This window comes from Myotis yumanensis, unplaced genomic scaffold (genome assembly GCF_028538775.1).
Source record: "Myotis yumanensis isolate MYYU_CA2020_CCGP unplaced genomic scaffold, mMyoYum1.0.hap1 SCAF_9, whole genome shotgun sequence".
Lineage (NCBI taxonomy): Eukaryota > Metazoa > Chordata > Mammalia > Chiroptera > Vespertilionidae > Myotis > Myotis yumanensis.
In genome coordinates, this window is record NW_027223760.1 from 31055915 (window position 1) to 31074386 (window position 18472).

The window sequence follows — 18472 nt, forward strand, 5'->3', positions numbered from 1 at the left end:
ATAAACCAGGAGGGCACAGTTTGATTCCCAGTCAGGGCACATGCCCAGGTTGCAGGCTCAATCCCCTGTAGGGGGGTGTGCAGGAGGCAGCTGATCAATGATTCTCTCTCATCATTGATGTTTCTTTCTCTCTCTCCTCTCCTCCTCCTCTCTTTGAAGTCAATAAAAACTTTTTTTTAAATACATGGATCCCTAACAAAGGACATCAAACTCATTAAATGTATGTCATATGAAAGTTAATCCGTGCTACATATATTTGATATTCTTAGTGGTATTTCTAAAACGGTTTCTAATTATCTGTAGAATAATAAATTCTAAAAGATACACTAAAAAGTATCATAAATTTCATAGAATCCCAGAGATAAATAAGCTTTCAGTAGTTATTTTAATAAGCTCCTTGTAACTGTCCACTTTGTGGCTACTGTGCAACAATTTTGTAGGAAGGAAGGAAAGTATCATGTCTAATAGAAACTCTTCTCTTTCCTCTGGAGGACTGGAGTCCCGAAAATATAAGTTCACCATTTTGTCCCAACCTCCTTTCCTGCCTTATTACCTCCGTCTAATTACCAGCCAAGCTGAATGTCCTTGGGCTGTCCGACCTCTCCCCATGTTCACACTCTCAACCTGGAGGACACTTCCTTCCATCTTCAGGTGACAGCCTTTCACTCATCCTTTAACGTGACCTCTAGTTTACATTCTTCCACACCCGTCCCTGATTATCCCAAATAGTCACTCTTCTACAACTCTGCCTCAGCCATTCCCAACACAGCTGCCAAGGAAACAGGCTCAGCATCCGCCCAACTAGACTCTGAGCACCTTGCGGGATGGGACCAAGCCATTCATCTCTATATCCCGGAACGCTTCCAAAAGTACTTCACACACACTCAGTGCCCCATCATTACTTGTCACGTGAATTAACAAACGGCTGCCTCATTTGGGGAGGGCGGAGTTGGGAGACGGAAGGCTTCAGCTACCCCCAACCCTCTCGGAGGGTGGCAGCACCCCCAGGGTGAGCAGAGGACACAGGGCTCACCGTCACTCAGCCTGGAGAACCAAGACCCAGCATGTTCTCCTCCCTCCCCACCTCCACCTCTCCCTGTTCCTCCCTTCCTTGTCCACTCCACTGCTCCTCTACCTCTCCTGCCATCTTCTTCCCCTTGGTTCATTTCTACCCGTCGTCCCCATCAAAGTCAACACATACACACACACACACACACACACACAGGCTGCTCATCAACAGTACATTGTATATAAGTACATATGCATGGCTCACAGCCTTCATGCACGCCCTGTCATTTCTCATGAAGAACAAGTCAGAGAGCCTGGTCCCGCAGACCCGGTCACTAGACTGGCACAGACATGGCAGCAAACGTACACGGCTTCATGGAACAGGCAGCCGCCTGTCGGCCAGTCACTCAGGTTTGTTTCAACCATGACTTCGAAGCACGGGTGATGAGTTCCAGAGACACATATCCTAGCAAAACTTCTAAGGTTTAAATCTTTTATTTATTCTTATTGCTACTACTAACTACAATAACATATTTTGAGGGTGCTCCTGATGCCAGGCACTGGGTTGAGTATTTTCTATGCATTATAATGCAGTGGGTGCCAGTATCATCCTTATTTAATCACTGGGGAAACTGAGGCTTAGAGAAGCTACATAACTGAAGAACTCACAGGTGGTCAGCAAAGGAGCGAGGATTACTAACCCAAGAGATCTCTTGGCCTAAAGCCTACACGCTTTGCCAGGATGCTACATATCCCATAAGTATCTCAAACAGCATCTTAGAAAGATCACCCCGACCAAAAGAGAGGAGGAAGCAGGGCCTTACCAGTTGTGATCAAATAGGCATCAGGAATTGTGATATCGCACACGTACGGTGGCCTGGTGGTGACCACTGCCGGAGTAGTGACCACGGCCTCGGGAGTGGAGGTGGACACAGGATGAAGGGACAGCGAGGGGAGGACTGTGCTGCTCTTGTGGGGATTCTGACTCTCAGGGGTGCTGTTCAGGAGGATGTCGACAGCATCGTCAGGGGCAGCGCTGGCAGGAGATGTGCTCAGTTCAGTGGTTGTGTTCATCGGCAAATCTGTGGGTGCGAACGATGGGCCCACAAATACAGGCTCTGTAGGTACAGGTGAGGGGACCACTTCAGAAACAGCGGAGGATGCTGAGGACGGGGACATGGCGATGACCAATATTGTGGTGGTAGGAATGACAGTGGAGAAAGAGGGTAGGACAGATGTGTGATCATCCATCGCACTGATATCCCCATCGGAAGGCGCTGGAGTTGAAAAGAGGGATGATTCCGTTACAGGGGGTGTTGTCTGAAAAGCAGTCAGAAGTGACGCTGAGTGCGCACCAGCAGTCGAAATGTCAAGGATGGGCTCAGAGCTGGAGGGCACCTGCGTGGGGACCGCAGATTCGTGGGGCACGAGTGAAAACCCAAAAGAGGAGGTAGTTTCCGTGAAAACTGAGGTAAAATGAGCTTCGGAATCTGCTGGTGAAATGGCGGCTGCTTCAGAGAGCATGAGAGACGTGGAGTAGAAGCGTGAGAGAAGTGACATTTCAGAGTAACTAGGTAGAAACGTGGATGCACTTAAAAGGGGGTCTGAGCTCGGCCAGGGCTGAGAAAAGTCAAGGTTTGTGGAATCAGGAACAGAGAGCGGAGGTGACTGCAGATTGGGAGAGTCGGACAACGTAAGCGTCTCGACCAAGGTGGGAAAGGCCTGAGCAAGGATGGTCGACACGTCACTTGACACTGGAGATGGAGACACAAGTACTTCTGAAGACAAAGGTGGAGTTGAGGAAAAGCTGGATGCAAACCCCAAAGTACTTCTGGTTTCGAGTTGGGAAACATCGGAGGGTTCTCGAGCAGGGAAAAGCGGAGCCTCTACGGAAGGCTCCAAACCATAAGACGTAAAAGGCGTCGGGTCTCCGGAAGCAAGTGATGGCGTGTTTTCGTCGGCCGTGACGGAGAAAGATGAGTCGAGGAGAACACCAGGGACGGCCGAGGCAAACACAGCTGTCACACTGGGCGGCATTACTTGAGTTTCAATGGCAGAGACGGAGCCAGAGGAAGCAGGATCGAGTGACGCTGGCGGGGAGGGGCCGTGGGAAGGATACGCTTGTGTGATCCTGATGCTCCTCCTGTCCGCCTCGGCCGAAAGACCCATGCTTGCTTCTGAGATTTCCACAAACCGAGAAGAAAGTGGAACTATTGGTCTTGAGGGGAAAAGTAGGTTATATTCTTGAGGATCTTCCTCCAATTCAGAGAAGTCCTCTGCTATGCTGCTCGGTGGAGAGATGCTGCTTGGTGGAGGGATGCTGCTCGCTTCCCATACAGTCATGGTCTCAGCACTGTCCCCTGAGCCCCCGTCTTTCTCCACGAGGCTCGTGGACAGAATGTGCCGCGGTGATGCCATAGAGCAGGACCCGCACCACGTGTACGGTCTGAGTGGAGACGCTGGGCTCCAGACAGGAGTGTTGTCCGCATGGTTTGGGAGCACTGAACTGCCAGGCAATTCGGATGCTTCCCTGGAATTGCCAGGAAGAACGGGGTCATATGAAACATCAGCTGACCGAGTAGAAAAGGAAACAAACGCAGGAGGACTTGAAAACAAAGCTGAATTTATGCTGCAGCTGCTGCTAAAAGCAAGGGCCATCTGGGATGTAGTTGCAGTTGGAGATGTTCTTGGAGAGATGGTTTCTTTTAGACTCTGACTCAAAGCAGTGGTCCTATCAGGGTATCTGTCTGAACCCGGGCCCAGAACACCTTCTGGAGGCGCTGAGGCCTCCCCCGTGGTGGGGAATGGCTGAGTGAGGCCATCGCCTGACGGCTGAGGCACTGAAGATATGGAGCTAAAAAGGAGGGTTTCTACGCCTTCTGTTCCTGTAGCCACGACCTCCAGCAAAGTCCTGCTTGATGAGCGTCCATAAGGGTCAGTAGGATAAAGCACCAAATTCCTACTAGGGGTTGGAATCATGGGCTCGGAAGCGAGAAAAGTTGACGGGAAAACACTGCAATGACTGGGGGACTCAGCACACGTTGTCGGTTGTTGCATTGTGTCTTGCCAGGCGGATGTCACTTCTTCATCTTGTGAAGGGACAGTGGGCAATGGTGGCGTCAGCACGGAGTCTGCCGTTTCCTCGGGCAGCCCCGGGGGGCTGACTGTGACGTACTGTATCGGAGAGACCACGCGGGAGGTGGCCCACTGAGTTTCTGGCAAAAAGTTATCCATTTCATCGTCATCTATGACCACCTCGTTGCTCGTCACTGACACGGAATTTGCCACAAAGATGCTGTGATCTGCTGTACTTGGGGTCAGTTCTCCTTGGTTAAAAAAGGCTGTATCAAAAGTAGCAGCGGATGGAGAGGACATGAGGTGGAGAGGACTGCTCGGCTGGGACCCTGGGGCAGCCTCCGTTAAGGCCACGTGTGCAGTGCTGTGCGCGGCGCTCTCCTTCAGCGGGTGCTCCGCGGAAGGCGACGACAGGTTGTGCTGCTCCAGAAAGAGCTCGTCTACAAGGCAAACAAACGCTGGGTCAGCTGCCGGGCCAGTCACACTGCTCACCTTCTGATAGAAACATCCACCCTCTGAGCCGATACCCACTCGCTGTGAATACCCACGATTCACAGACGTTAGTTAGATAGCTAATTGGAAGCCAGAAACCGCCAGCATTACTGTCAGGGGAACATCTGCAAATACTCACACATTTGAGCTCCGGCTCTGCTTAAGCTCGTGTGTGTGCACACAATGGCATTTTTCCTCTTACTTTCTAATGTCACCACAGAATGCTGGGGATGGAGGAGGCCTTGGGAAGTTGTCTAGTCCATTCTCTCGAAAGAGAGGTTCAGAGGAGGTGCCTAAATCAAGTACATGCCATGCCCACCCAGACAGAGTGGCGCTGGAATCGGACTGGAAGATTCCCACCTTCAGGCCAAGCCCATGCTCTTTCTCTTCTGGAGGGCTGGCTCTCGAGAGAAATGAACACGGCAACTCTGACAGCCTCCCTCACTCTCCAGGTAAGATAGTTCAACAGCTTCCTGGTTAGAGGGCCTTCATTATTGAGGCCTCGGGCGACCTCCAGGCTCAGCTCTTCTGGCTCCCTGCTCCAGGTTCACGCCTTCCCGACTATGCTCTGGCCAAATGAGCTGCCTGCAATTGCCTGAACCAAATTCTCTCTGGCTCAGTACTAGGTACGTTCTTGTCCCTCTGCCTGGAATGCCCTTCCCTGGCTCTACCGCCGGGCGATGCCTCCTAGTCCTGCAGATGCACCATAGATACCACCCTCCCTCCTCAAGTTAGGTTAGTACCTCTCCCTACCTTCTACTGTCATAGCCCTCATTGTGCCCCAGTGAAATGAACGGTCTGCTCCTCACACGGTGAGCTTCATGAGGACAGGGACAGTGGATCTGTTTCCCTTACATAATGCAAGGGCCAATAAGCGTCTGTTACATGAATGAATGAGTGATCTCTTAGGACCAAGTTCTGATATGTACCAAAAGCATCTTATCCTCTCAAACTCTGGTACTCCCTGCCCTCGTGACAGCTCTCATTATCATGTCAGCAGTTTATGTGTCTCCACCTCTGATTCAGAGAAGCGGGACATGTGGTGGCCCAGGCCCCTGAGCAAGGACCAGGGCAGAGGGTAGCGTCCCCTGCAGCACAGGCTGGGGACTAAGCTGGTATCAGGACTCATGGCAACATCCTCCTCTCGCTCATCCAATCTGTCCGAACACAAGGATGTGAACTGGTATAGGGATAATCTTGAATTCGCTCTTCATTTTTCAAGAGTAAATTATTGCTATTCTATTCCTGGCAATATGGCAGGCTAGAGAGCTCAAAGCCTCCCCACTTCATAACACTTAATTATGGTTAATAAATCTCTAAAAACATCCTCTTACGGGACTGAATGAGCCTGTAAGACAATAGGGGACATGGGCTGAGTGTAGGAGCAAAGCAGGAGCTGGACTATGGAGGTCATCGAACACTGAAGTCACCAGGTAGCCTAGAGCAGTGGTTCTCAAGCTTTTGGCCCTTTAAATACAGTTCCTCATGTTGTGACCCAACCATAAAATTATTTACGTTGCTACTTCATAACTATAATGTTGCTACTGTTATGAATCATAATGTAAATATCTGATATGTAGGATGGTCTTAGGCGACCGCTGTGAAAGGGTGGTTCGACCGCCAAAGGGGTCGCGACCCACAGGTTGAGAACCGCTGGCCTAGAGGGACACTAGACCAGGCAGCCTAACACTTCAGCCAGCGACCATCAACTTTTTCCATCTCATGGCACACACACACTAATTATTAAAATTCTACGGCACACCAAAAAATATCTATTTTTTGCAGATCTGACCAAACAATAGGTATAACTTAGACTCATTCACATAGGATGGCTATTGTTGTGCTGGCTGTTGTCTTTTTTTTTTTTTTTTTGACAATCTAAGGGGAAAGAGGTCAGTGCCCCTGACTATTTAGCCAGGTATTGCAGGTTTTAAAAATTCTTGCAGCACACCAGTTGAAAATCGCTGGCTTAGGCCATGGGGGAAATGAGGGACATGTGCTGGGTCTGGACAAGGAAAGAATCAATGGAAGACCATCTCTAAAAAGTAGAGACCCAGGAAGTGCCACCGTCTCAGGGAAAGCATGAATTAGGACAAAAACAACCCATCCCTGAAAGGACAGCAAGAAAAAGTATCGGTCGCAACTGACTTTGTGCAGATACTTTACAAAAAGTCTCCCCAAGTTTGGAACTTACTCTATTTGTATGATACAGAAAAGTATGTGCTGAGAATCATAATTTAAAATGGACCAGGTCTCCAACACCTATCCAAGCTAACATAATTCATCTCTAGAAAAACACACTCTCAAACCAGGCATCAAAATATTCTGCAGCTAAAACTCCAACAAATGATTGCAAAATTTAAAATTATAAAACACAAGGAAATAAGGTACTATGGAAAAAGTCAAGAAACCACCCAAAAGAGAAAACAACAACACACAAATAGTATCAAATCTGTAAAGACTTCAGATATTGGAATTATGGAATATATTTTTTAAAGTATCTTACTACATTTAAAAAGAATAAAGACAGGACAAAAAACATGAGTAAGTAGCAAGAGACTATGAAAAGTGGCCAAAAATACTTGGGGCGGGGGGGGGGGGGGGGGGGGGGCAAAGAACATTTAGAAATTAATATATATGTAATAATTTCTATTTTAAAACTCAATATACAGTATATAATAAATAATAAACATAAATTTAGACATAGCTGAACAGAGATTTAGTGAACTGGAGAACAGATCTGAAAATTACTGAGAATGGAGCACAAAGAAATAAAAAAAGAGATACATATATATAAAAATGAGATTTTTTTTTTTTTTTAAAAAGAGAGAGACATGGAAGATAGAACGAGACAGTCCAACATACATTTGATCAAAGTTTTAAAAAGATGTGAATTGGGTAGAGACAATATTCAAAGAGATAACAGTAAGAATTGTCCAAAATTAATATTTAACTCTTGTTTATATGAATCCCATTCAGAAAGACCAAGAAATCCCAAGCAAGGTGAATGTTTTAAAAACCCAGACCTACTCACATGCTGATACCACAGGACACCAAAGAGAAAGAGAAATTGTAAACGCAGTCAGAGCATAGGAATGGCAATTGCACCATCAGATACCTACTTCACAGAACGAGGAGCCAAGTGACAGTGAAATAAAATCTTCAAAATGCTAAGAAAAAAAAAATCTGACATCTTAGGTTTGAATAACCAGCAATACTCTCTATTTGTTAAAATAAGGACATTTTCAGAGAAGCAAAAAGTGGTTATACCAACAGAAGACCTTCAGTAGAGAAATCTGTCTAAACAAGGGTAATCTTCAACATCATTGATAGATTCTGCGACTTTAAGCAAAACAATGTTATCAATTTTACCACAGGCTAATGGATATAAACAAGAGTTAAATTCCTACAGCATCTCACCAACATTATAACAAAACAACATTGAACAAAACAATGTTATTTGAGGACCTGCTATACTTAAAGAGGAAAGATAATTCCAGAAGGAAGATCTGAGAAGAAGGAATAGAGAATAAATGATAAAGGCAGTATGGTTAAATCTAAACAAATTCTGATGGTATAAATGAACAAATAATACCATATGATTTGTGAGGTTACAAAAAATATAATACTGAATTAAAATAGCTTATTACAATCACACCGAAGCTGGAAAGACATTCAGAGGTATTTTGACTCACTAGCAAAGATGGAAATCAAGAGTAAAGATAAAATTCTGTGAATAGCTTTTGTGTATACTAAAATTTGTAAATGATATTTAGTCATACATTTATATAGATAAAATGTTTCTAGTTGGTTCCATTAGTATCTGAAAGTCACAAACTTACACCAGAAAAAAAGCTGCTTACTTTGAAGGGTCATATTCCTGTCAATGTAATATCTTTTAAAAATGGACAAAAGAAGAAAGCCGTTTCTTAGAGATTTAAAGTTGTCTCATGGCAATATTATCTGGCATCTGCTGTCTTCTATACAAGCTGGCTCTAGGGTTTCTTGTCTATGTGCTTTTACCATTTACCTGCCACATTCCAAGCTTGCTAAGAGCAAACATGATACTTACTACACAAGGTAAAGCAGCAGCTGCTCTTTTCTATAGTGAAGGTTAAGGAGTTATACATTTAAGAAGTCATGAAATCAACATTCTGTCCAACCATGTAGCAGACAGATTTGAATGTTTTCTGAAGGATAAAGCATTTGTGTTATAATTTATTCTGACATATAAGATTGGAACAGGGAGCGAGATTTCTTTTTAAATGAATCAGAAACATATTTCTAAGTGCACCAGAAGACTGCAAGAGATAAAATAACAAGAAAAAGCACCATTTAGTGGCTAATTTATGAGCTCAAGTATCTGATGTAAATTAGAATTCAATAAACTCTGTCTTTGAAGGACAGGGAACAGGGAAGACAAAGTGGTTAAAAGAATGAAAAATTCTGAAACTTCCAATTAGGAAATTCGAGGTGTGCCAAGTGAATCCCCCCTCCGCAAACCCACCCCCCCCCCTTTTTTTTGGCCAAGCTCCAGGAGAGAGACACCAGCACTGAAGAGACAGCAGCTGAAATGCCAGGGGAATTACTTCTGGAATTAATTCAGGAAGAGCTTAGAAAACCCAGGTGAGTCCCTCTCCTAGCAGAAAAGGCTTCAGGGACTCTAATTTCAAGCCCCGGAGATCAATTTTCAAGCTCTAAAGCGTTAGTTCACAAAAGGTTCTCTCTGTGTTCTCTCGGAGAGAAAGGAACAATGTTGGGGCGATACCAGTGCCCCTCAGACTTCTGGGTGCACAGGAATGACATGGGGGCCCTTATTTAAATGCAGGGGCTGTCCAGAGGGGCTGGAGTGGGTGCTGAGCTTTGGTATTGCTCCCAGGTGTGGGCGAGTCTGCAACCAAACTCTGAATAGCAAGTGCTGAGGGGCCTTCTCCCACACAGACCACACAACACATGCTTACTGGGTGCCTCCCTGACACCTCATCCTGGGCTAGGGTCCTGCCATGCTGTTTCAGGGTAACAGGGCAGAAAGTGCCCTCCTGCCATGCTGAGCAACTGATTAAAAATTCACAAGGCAAACCCACAGAATGCACAACACCGACGATGGACTTTGGTGACAGTGCTGTGTCCATGAAAATTCATGGATTGTAACAAACATACCACTCTGATGGGTGATGTCAACAATGGAGGAGGCCGAGCATGTGCGGGGGCAGGGGGTACATGGGAAAATCCCTGCACCTCGCCCTCAATTTTGCTGTGAACCTAAAACTGCTCTTAAAAATATTTTTAAATATATATATAATATTGAATGGCACCTGTAATTAAAAAATAGATTTAATTTGCCCTGGTGGGGTGGCTTAGTTCATTAGAGCATCCTCCCATACACCAAAAGGTTGTGAGTTCGATTCCAGGTCCGGGTGTGTACAGGAGGCAACCACTAGATGTTTCTCTCCCATTGATGTTTCTCTCTCTCTAAAACCAATAAACATATCCTCAGGTGAGGATTTAAAAAATAAAGATAAGTTTAATTTAATCATTTTAAAAATATATAAAGCATTTTAAAAGCTTTATTAAATATCTTTTTAAATGTTTTTAAAAGCTTTATTATATATAAGCTTTGTAATATATATAATACTCCATTATGTTATATAATATACTTAATATATATAACATAATACTTTGTTATATATATTATACTTAATATATAACATAATACTCCATATGTTATATATATTATATATTTTATAAAGCTTATTATATATAATAAAGTTTTTTAAAAAACACTTTTTAAAAGACAGAGAGATGCCTGTCTCTAGGAACTTGTTCATCTTACACATGCAAGATAATTTGGTATTTGACTTAACATTTTTGTTGTATTTTTCTATTTGAAAATCTTCCCTACATATAATAGTCAATCAGGGAGTCATGGACTTCTCAAGCTGAATGAATCCTTTAAGACCGTGCCCAAGCCCCGCCCACTGCCAACAAGGCTCAGAGAGTTTAAGCTGACTTGCTTAAAATAGCACCAGGGGCAGAGCAGCCTGGAAAGGCAGGTTCCTAAGTTCTCAGGGCTTGAACACTCTTTACACCACACCAATTAGTCAAATTAGTCCATTTCATTAAAATTGCTAGGGAAGAAATCACATTGCAAAGCGTGTTATATTATAATGTAGCTGAGAGCACACGCTCAGTTCTGTCGCTGAAACCTATAGGAAGGCCTGCATTTTGAGCTGTGAGTCCCCCCCACCACACCCCCACCTCCACCTGGGGACAGCTGGCAGCTGCAGGCATGGCACTAGGAAAACAAAACCCCTCAGGGGGCTGGCCTTCGAAACCCAAGGGACAGCAGCATCAAAAATCTCTACAGGGCTTTACTTCAAACAGAACCATTATTTTCGATTCTTTGCTAAATTGTGGAGTTTTCAAAACGTGATGAGTCCTTTCCACTCTGTGGACAGTGAGCCTCCCACAAAACAAGAGCCCTTGGTGTTTCTACGAGTTAAAAAAACGCACAGACACAGATCAGATTACTCAACCTTCTTAGCCACTTTGGCAACTCGTTAGCACTTTTCTTCTTCTCTTAGTTCTCAGGTTGTCCTAGGAGAGGACGTCAGTGCCATTATTAAAACCACTCTTCCCCATCTTTTCATTGTTCTTCCTGGTTTAGCAAATGGTGTCTTTCTTCCCTTTCTTTCTCTGACCCCAACTGTACAGTAACTAATACCTTCTACCAGATTACTCCTCCTTCTAACTGGTACTGGTTTTACTATCAAATATCAAATAGATAAGGAAAACTATGTATAGAGAACAGACTGACAGCTGTAAGAGGGGAAAAGGGTTGCAGAGCTGGGTAAAAAAAGGTAAAGGAATTAAGCAAACACACAAACTCATAGACACAGACAATAGCATGGTATTACCAGAGGGGAAGGGGGATGGAGGGAGGTAAAAATGGTATGGAGGAAATTTTTTAAAAAAATTTTTTTTTACTTGCTGGGTATGTAGATTATAATATAAAGAACACCTGAATTCCCATCTTCCAGTTTAAGAAAAAAGGAATATTACCCTTCCCTCTGGCATTCCCTGTACACGCCCCTCTCTACCCCTCCCGATCTCCTCCCCTTCCTTCCCACTAAGGGAACCACTATTTGGAATTATGTATCCTCACAGCCTTGTTTTCTTTATAATTTTACCACATGTATGTATCCCTAAAGAATATACTCTTCAACTCTGTATATTCTCAAACTTTATCAAAATGAAATTATACTGCATGTATTCTACTGCAACTTATTTTTTTCACTATTTTTCTAGAATCATCCGTGTGTGTTTTGCACATAACTGAAACTATTTTCACTTCAATATGAATGCCTCCCTATGACTATACCAAAATATATCTATCTATCTACTGTTGATGGACAGTTGAACTATTGTCAATTTTTGTTATTACAAACACTTCTGACATGAACCTTCTTACCCATCTCCTGGTACACATGTGTGTATATTATGTATGTGCATGTGTATATGCATATGTGTAGGCATGTGTGTATAAGTATGTGTTTGTGTACATACATGTGTGTATTTGGGGAAAAGAAGGTTTACAGTTGTGTGTGAAAGTTAATAAAGCTATTGCAATCATCATAACCTGCATGTCTTTTTCCATACAAACAACCGTAAATCTACTTTTGCACGCCCTTCCCCTTGTATATGTATGCGTGTGTGCATGCGGGTGAATGAGTGTATACTGATGTGTGAAGCATGTAGATATTCATGCATGCATGGGAACAGAATCGCCAGGTCCAAGGATATGTCCACCTGCAACTGATACTAAATAATACTAAATAATCTTTCCAAGTAGTTGAATCAATTTACACTCCCATTCTTGATTGCTGCAAATCCTTATCAATACTTAATACTCCAAAACTTCCACATTTTCCCTAAACTGTCTGGTATAAAACCTTATTGTTTTAGTATGCATTTCCCTGATTGCATCAGGCTGAGCACCCTTTCCTATCTGCTGGCCACTCATGTTGCCTCTTCTAGTGTTTTTTTCAGTTCTACTGCCCATTTCGCTATTGGGTTTTCTGTCTTTGTCTTTCTTGATAAATTTTGGGTACTAATCCTATGTCCGTTTTCTCTCAGTTAGTGGCTTCTTGATTGACTCCCTTTATGTGGTCTTTTGATGAACAGAAGTTCTTGATTTTAAGATTTATCAATCTTTTCGGTTACTGTTTGTAATTCGTGTGTGTCTTAAGATGGAAGGTTTAAGAACTCCTTCCAAACACTAAAAGGCATAATCATATTTTCCTATATTGTCTTCTAAAAGCTTGAAGGTTTTGCCTTTCTCATTTAAAGTCAAATGTGCCTGAAGGAATAAGGTGTGTGCGTATGTGTGTGAGAGTGCATGTGTGTGCATGCATGTGTGGACAAGCACAAGGTGTGGACATAAACAAGAGTGTCCTAGACTAATGCCACTCAAAGTGGGGTCAGTCTTTTCATTATGGTTTGCAGTGAGACAGGCACTTGGGCCAGCAGGTAACTCAATGCACTGCTCCTTCGGACAGGAGTTGTGCTATAAAAATGTGCCAGCTGAAGCAGGCAGCACGCTCCATGAGAGGGCGAGTCACGGTCTGGTCTCAGGTCCTTAACTCGTCTTGGGCGCAAAGAAGTCTGCAGCTCACTGTCTGTGCAGAAGATGTGGGATCTGTGCCAGGCCCCAGTGGGGTGAGGTGGGCGGAGGCAGTACTGGACATGCAGCCCACTGAAAAGCAGAGAGAAGACCAGGATGTCTGGGAAGGAAGGGAAGATAAATAGCTCCAACATGGGACTAAAGGGAGGGAGGGGATGAGAACATGCAAGGCTTGGATGCTATGGCACTAAGGACAATGAACAAGATCATAAATGCAATGGGAAGCCATCGAAGGCATTTAACAGCATGAGACTGACTTGATCAGAATAATGGTTCTAAAAGTCACTCTGTTACAGGATAGGAGGGGCTCATCTCTCCCCAGTTGCTCGTGGGGGTGAGGTCCTTGGGGTACCACTGGAATAAGAATTTTTGGAGGACCCCACGGGAGGATGAAATATAACAGAAAGTTTCATTTCCATGAAATTACACCTGTGGGTTCCCAAAGTTGCATTTCCCTTAGTCCAGTCATAGAAGTGTAGCTGGGGCTTTAGTAGAGCTACAATCAGAGCCAGTGCCCAGAGTTTCCTTTCCATGTTGAGACAGGTCCAGTATAGCTTCTGGCTAGCTCAGCTTGTGTTCCTGTAGCATCCAATGGTCCACTGCATACAGGGGTTGGCATGGTTGTGGGCCACACAGTGGATGCAAGGAAGCAGGAGCAAAAGAGCCCCACAAGCCAAGAGTCAAGTGCAATAAGAGCAACAGAGAATGAATTCCTTTTTTTTAGGGGATTATGTATTCCCAAATTTTCACATTATTGCAGTGGGCATGCCTATTCTGGCCAACCATCTCTGTCCCCAGGTTTGACTGACAGGCAAGTGCCTTCCCTAGGTGTCCCCCCCAACCCCAACTTTACTGGGCATGCATATATCTTCCCTTCGTTGGATCCCTTCCCCCAACGTTTTGCAGGGAATAGACGGCTGTTCCCTGGCGAGTGTGAAATTGCAGCTTCCTGGTTAAGCTGCCCAAATGATATGCCTATAATGTCTGGCTTCCCCCTTTGCTCCTTTCCTATCCTATCCTATATAATAAAAGGGTAACATGCAAATCAACCAAACGGCAGAACAACAGGTCGCTCTGATGCGCATTGACCAACAGGGGGAGCACCGCTCAGCCACAAGCCAGGCTGACGGCTGGTGAGCACAGCGGCAGGGGTGGGAGACTCTCCCACCTCCGCAGCAGCGCTAAGGATGTCCGACTGATGGCTTAGGCCCACTCCCTGTGGGGCCTAACCCGTCAGTCGGACATCCCCCTAGGGCTCCCGGACTGCTAAAGGACGCAGGCTGGGCTGAGGAACTCCCCACTCCCAATGCATGAATGTCGTGCACCAGGCCTCTCGTTATTAATAACTAGCTAATCACAACAGTATCACCTGCTGCAGTGTGAAGAACAGGTTAATAGGGGCAAGAGGAAATGTGGAGAGATCAGTTAAAGGTCACAGTACTTGAAGCCTGAGATGACGATGGCCTAGATTAGAATGGGTTGGTGTGTTTTTAGAACTTCGTTATTCATTGTGGCCTATAGACCATTAGTATCACCTGGGAGTGTCTCAGAAACGCAGCCTCTTAGGCCCATTGACCCCTACTGTGTCAGAAACTACTTTCATCAAGATCCCCAGGAGATTCACGTGCCTGTTAAAATGTAAGAAGCATAGCCTGGGATATTATTTGTTTATTTATTTATTTTTAGAAAAATCCACATGAAGATATCAAGTTTGCAAGCAGATATCTGAACCTGGAGATAAATAAACCTGGAAAAATAAGAGGAGAAGGTCTGAGAAGCAGGGGAAAACCAGGAAGATGAGATGACAGGAAAACAGCAAAAGTGTTTAGAACTCAGGCAGGGGCTCACCTGTGTGGAATGACCCCGAGAGGTGAAGAAAAGAAAGGATGAGAAGCATCTCCTAGATGTGACAGCATGTTTCTTTGGCCTTGTGGTGGCAGAAGCCAGGTTAACATGAATTGAGAATGAACGACAGGTGACAAAATGGGGATTATGTATAGACAACTCTTCTGAGAGGTTTAGTTATATAGGGAAGGAAGGGATAAGATGGGAACTGGAATGGTCCAAGGAAGATTGTTTGGTCCTCAGACAAAAGATAAGAATCACCAAGGAGCTCATTAGAGAGGCTGGCTTCTAAAAATGCAAAACATCAATCTAATCAAGGGAAAACAACAGACAAACCCAGAGACAATCTCTAAAAGTCCTGACTCTTCAAAGATCTCAAGGTCATAAAAGACAAAGACTGAGGGACTGTCCCAGACTAGGAAGACTAAGAAGATGTGACATCCAAATGCAATGTGTGATTCTGGAACAGAAAAACTGGGAAAACCAGTGAGATCCTATAAAGTCTGCAGTCTAGTTAACACATTTTTACCAACATCAACTTCTGAGTTTTGATGATTCTACTATGATTCCATAGATGTTAATATTAGGGAAAGCTGAGTAAATGGTATATGCGAACTCTGTATTAACTTTGCAGCTTTGCTATACGTCTAAAATTCTTTCAAAATAAACCTAAAATAACTCAGGTTCTCATCCAGTTGGCTGGGCCTGGGGCTCAGGAATTGATGAGTACGTTTGTGTTTACTGCTGTTCTTGTCTTATAATCGATGCTTCGAAACAATACCATAAATAATTCTAATGCAAGTACAGGAACCTTTCTTTGGAACATGCTGGACCAGAGCAATGCTGATGGAACCAAAGATGCGGAGGAGAAGTGATGAGCCCGGGTGGCTGAGAAGAAAGAAGAAAATGGAATCCAGAGACTGAGAGGGTGAGAGCAGAAACTGGTCAGTTGCACAGATTTGCTGGTGAAAATGGAATTCTGGTCAGGGTGGAGGTTGGGGCAGCCTGCACCAGGATAGCGGAGGGCATGTGAAATACACATGGAGAGCAGAGGGAGGAGGCTGCCTACAGACAGGAAATCTGATGGCCAGGCTCTACCATGGGAACTACAGCCTGAAACCAGAAAGCAGGTTTCACACATCCGTGTAAGGAAAACTGCGGTGCCCAAATCAGCATTTCAGACTACAGCTGGCCCTGGGAACTTACCCAAAGAACAATCGCTGATGAGCTCTCTGCACAGAAGAGTATCCACCTCAGGCCGAATGACAGATAACTGACTGCCAATCCCCAATATTTTAAGATCTCAAAACACTGTAAAAACCTCTTTTAGGAATCTTCCTTTGACATCTTGTTTCTCAACTTTTCTTAAGTCACAGACAACATTAAAATGTCTGAACCGCCGCCATATTTCACATCTGGTAATGGAGTGAATTGTGCCATTCCTCCCCAGCTCCTATGTTGAAGGTCTAACCCCAGTGTAACTGTATTTGGAGATAGGGCCTTTAGGAGGTAATGTTAAATGAGGTCATGAGAGTGGCCCTTCATCCAATGAACTGGCGTCCTCATAAGAAGAGAGACAGACAGCAGAGCTCACTCTCTCGGCCACTCTCTCAGAGGAAAGGCTGTGGGAGAATACAGCAAGAGCGGCCTCACCGGAAACCAACCCTACTGGCACTTCCATCTTGGACTTCCAGCCTCCAGAACTATGAGAAAATAAAGTTCTGTTGTTGAAGGAATGCAGTCTGTGGTACTTTGCTATGGCAGTCCTACTGACTAAGATGACATCTGTCTTTCCTGACTCCAACAAGAGGCCCTGCGGACAGAGATGATCAGAAACAAGACCTCCAGGCCTCAGGTCTCACCTGGTCCACCCCAAGTTACCTAACTGCCAACCTTGTATAACTCACTCCACACTCCTGGGTCTCAGTTCTCTCTCCTGCGAATAAGGTATAGAGTTTCTGCCCTGACCGGTGTGGCTCATTTGCTTGGAGCACTGACCCGTACAATGAAAGGTCACGGATTCGATTCCCAGTCAGGGCACATATGAGAAGCAACCAATCAATGTTTCTCTTTCTTTCTTTCTTTCATTCTCTCTCTCTCTCTCTCTCTCTCTCTTTCTCTTTCTCTCTCCCCCAATCCCACCCCACCCCTTCTCCCTTCTTCTCTCACTAAAATCAATAAAACATATCCTTGGGTTCCTGAGGATTGCCAACAGGAGAATGGGTGTTACAGTGTTGACTTTCTATGGACAAACCTGAAATATGACCTGGTGCCAGTGCTGTAAGGTTTTCTCCATCGGGGCTCTGTCATTTGCAATGGAAATAACTGGCTACATAAGCAGAAGGGGGACTCAATGGAAGGATAACAAAGGGTCCACAGAATGGACAGGGCAGCTCAGGGTCAGAACACCTTCAAGGCCACGGAGAAGCCCTCTGGGGTCTCACTGCTGGGGGTGTCCATCAATGACACCAAGCTGGGACTGCCACTGGCACAGCTCCCATGGACCCTCCACTCCCCTCAAAATTCAAAGTCCAGCTGGGAGTGCTCCCTGGCCACACGGAGGTCACATGCCACACTGCCTGGTCAACCCTGCAGCCCTCTGAACGTCACACAACGAAGGCTTCCCCAGAAAGGGAGAGGGTAACCCTCAAATGACAAGTGGCCACTGCATCAGTGGTGGGGGCTTTAGTTTTAGCTAATAAAATGCACAACTCTTCAGCAACGGGGCCAAAAGCTCCAGAACATTCCACAGAGAACAGGTCCTGTTCTATCTAGACTTGCTCAATTCCCCAAGAGAAATCCCTCATCGTTAGTCAACCTTCCCTTTCCTCCTCTAGCGATGGGGACACAGATAACAATTGTGACTTTACCGGAACATGAAGAGAACTAATGAGAAACTTCAGAAAAAAAGCTGCAATCAAACAATAATGAAATGATGGTACCACAAAGCTTTCTAAAAAGGCATGCGATTGTAGATAAAACATCCGCCTAGGCTTTGTGGTGGAATTTAGGGATTCACTGTTTCTCTGCACAATTTTCTCATTGAAGGAGACAGGGATATTAAAATGTTCGGTTAATTCAATGCGTGGAACAGAGCATTTATCGGAAGATGTTGTGTTTCACTCTGTTCTGTTTTATTCTTTCCCAAATAAAATGCAATCCTCTTTACCAACCTGGAAAGCAAGCGTGTCAGCACTTTAAGTAACCAAAACAAACTAAACTAAATGCTCGATTCACTGAGAACAAAGGAGGAAAAATTCTCAGCCAGCCATCTGTTTCTAAAATAATTTAATTCAAAACACAGTCCCATAACAGGGAAAAGGACACCATCGGCTTCGAGATAATCTCCTGTCTCCGATTACTCTCAGA

General features: G+C 44.7%; 1 protein-coding gene across 1 annotated transcript in view; it reads right to left on the minus strand.

The window, feature by feature from the left end:
- The window catches only part of KIAA1549 (KIAA1549 ortholog), a 116597-nt gene that overhangs the window by 62905 nt on the left and 35220 nt on the right, over positions 1 to 18472 (minus strand). The window contains exon 2 of the mRNA XM_070423523.1: positions 1833 to 4550. Coding sequence (XP_070279624.1) covers positions 1833 to 4550 — 2718 coding nt within the window. The remainder of the gene's footprint in view (positions 1 to 1832; positions 4551 to 18472) is intronic.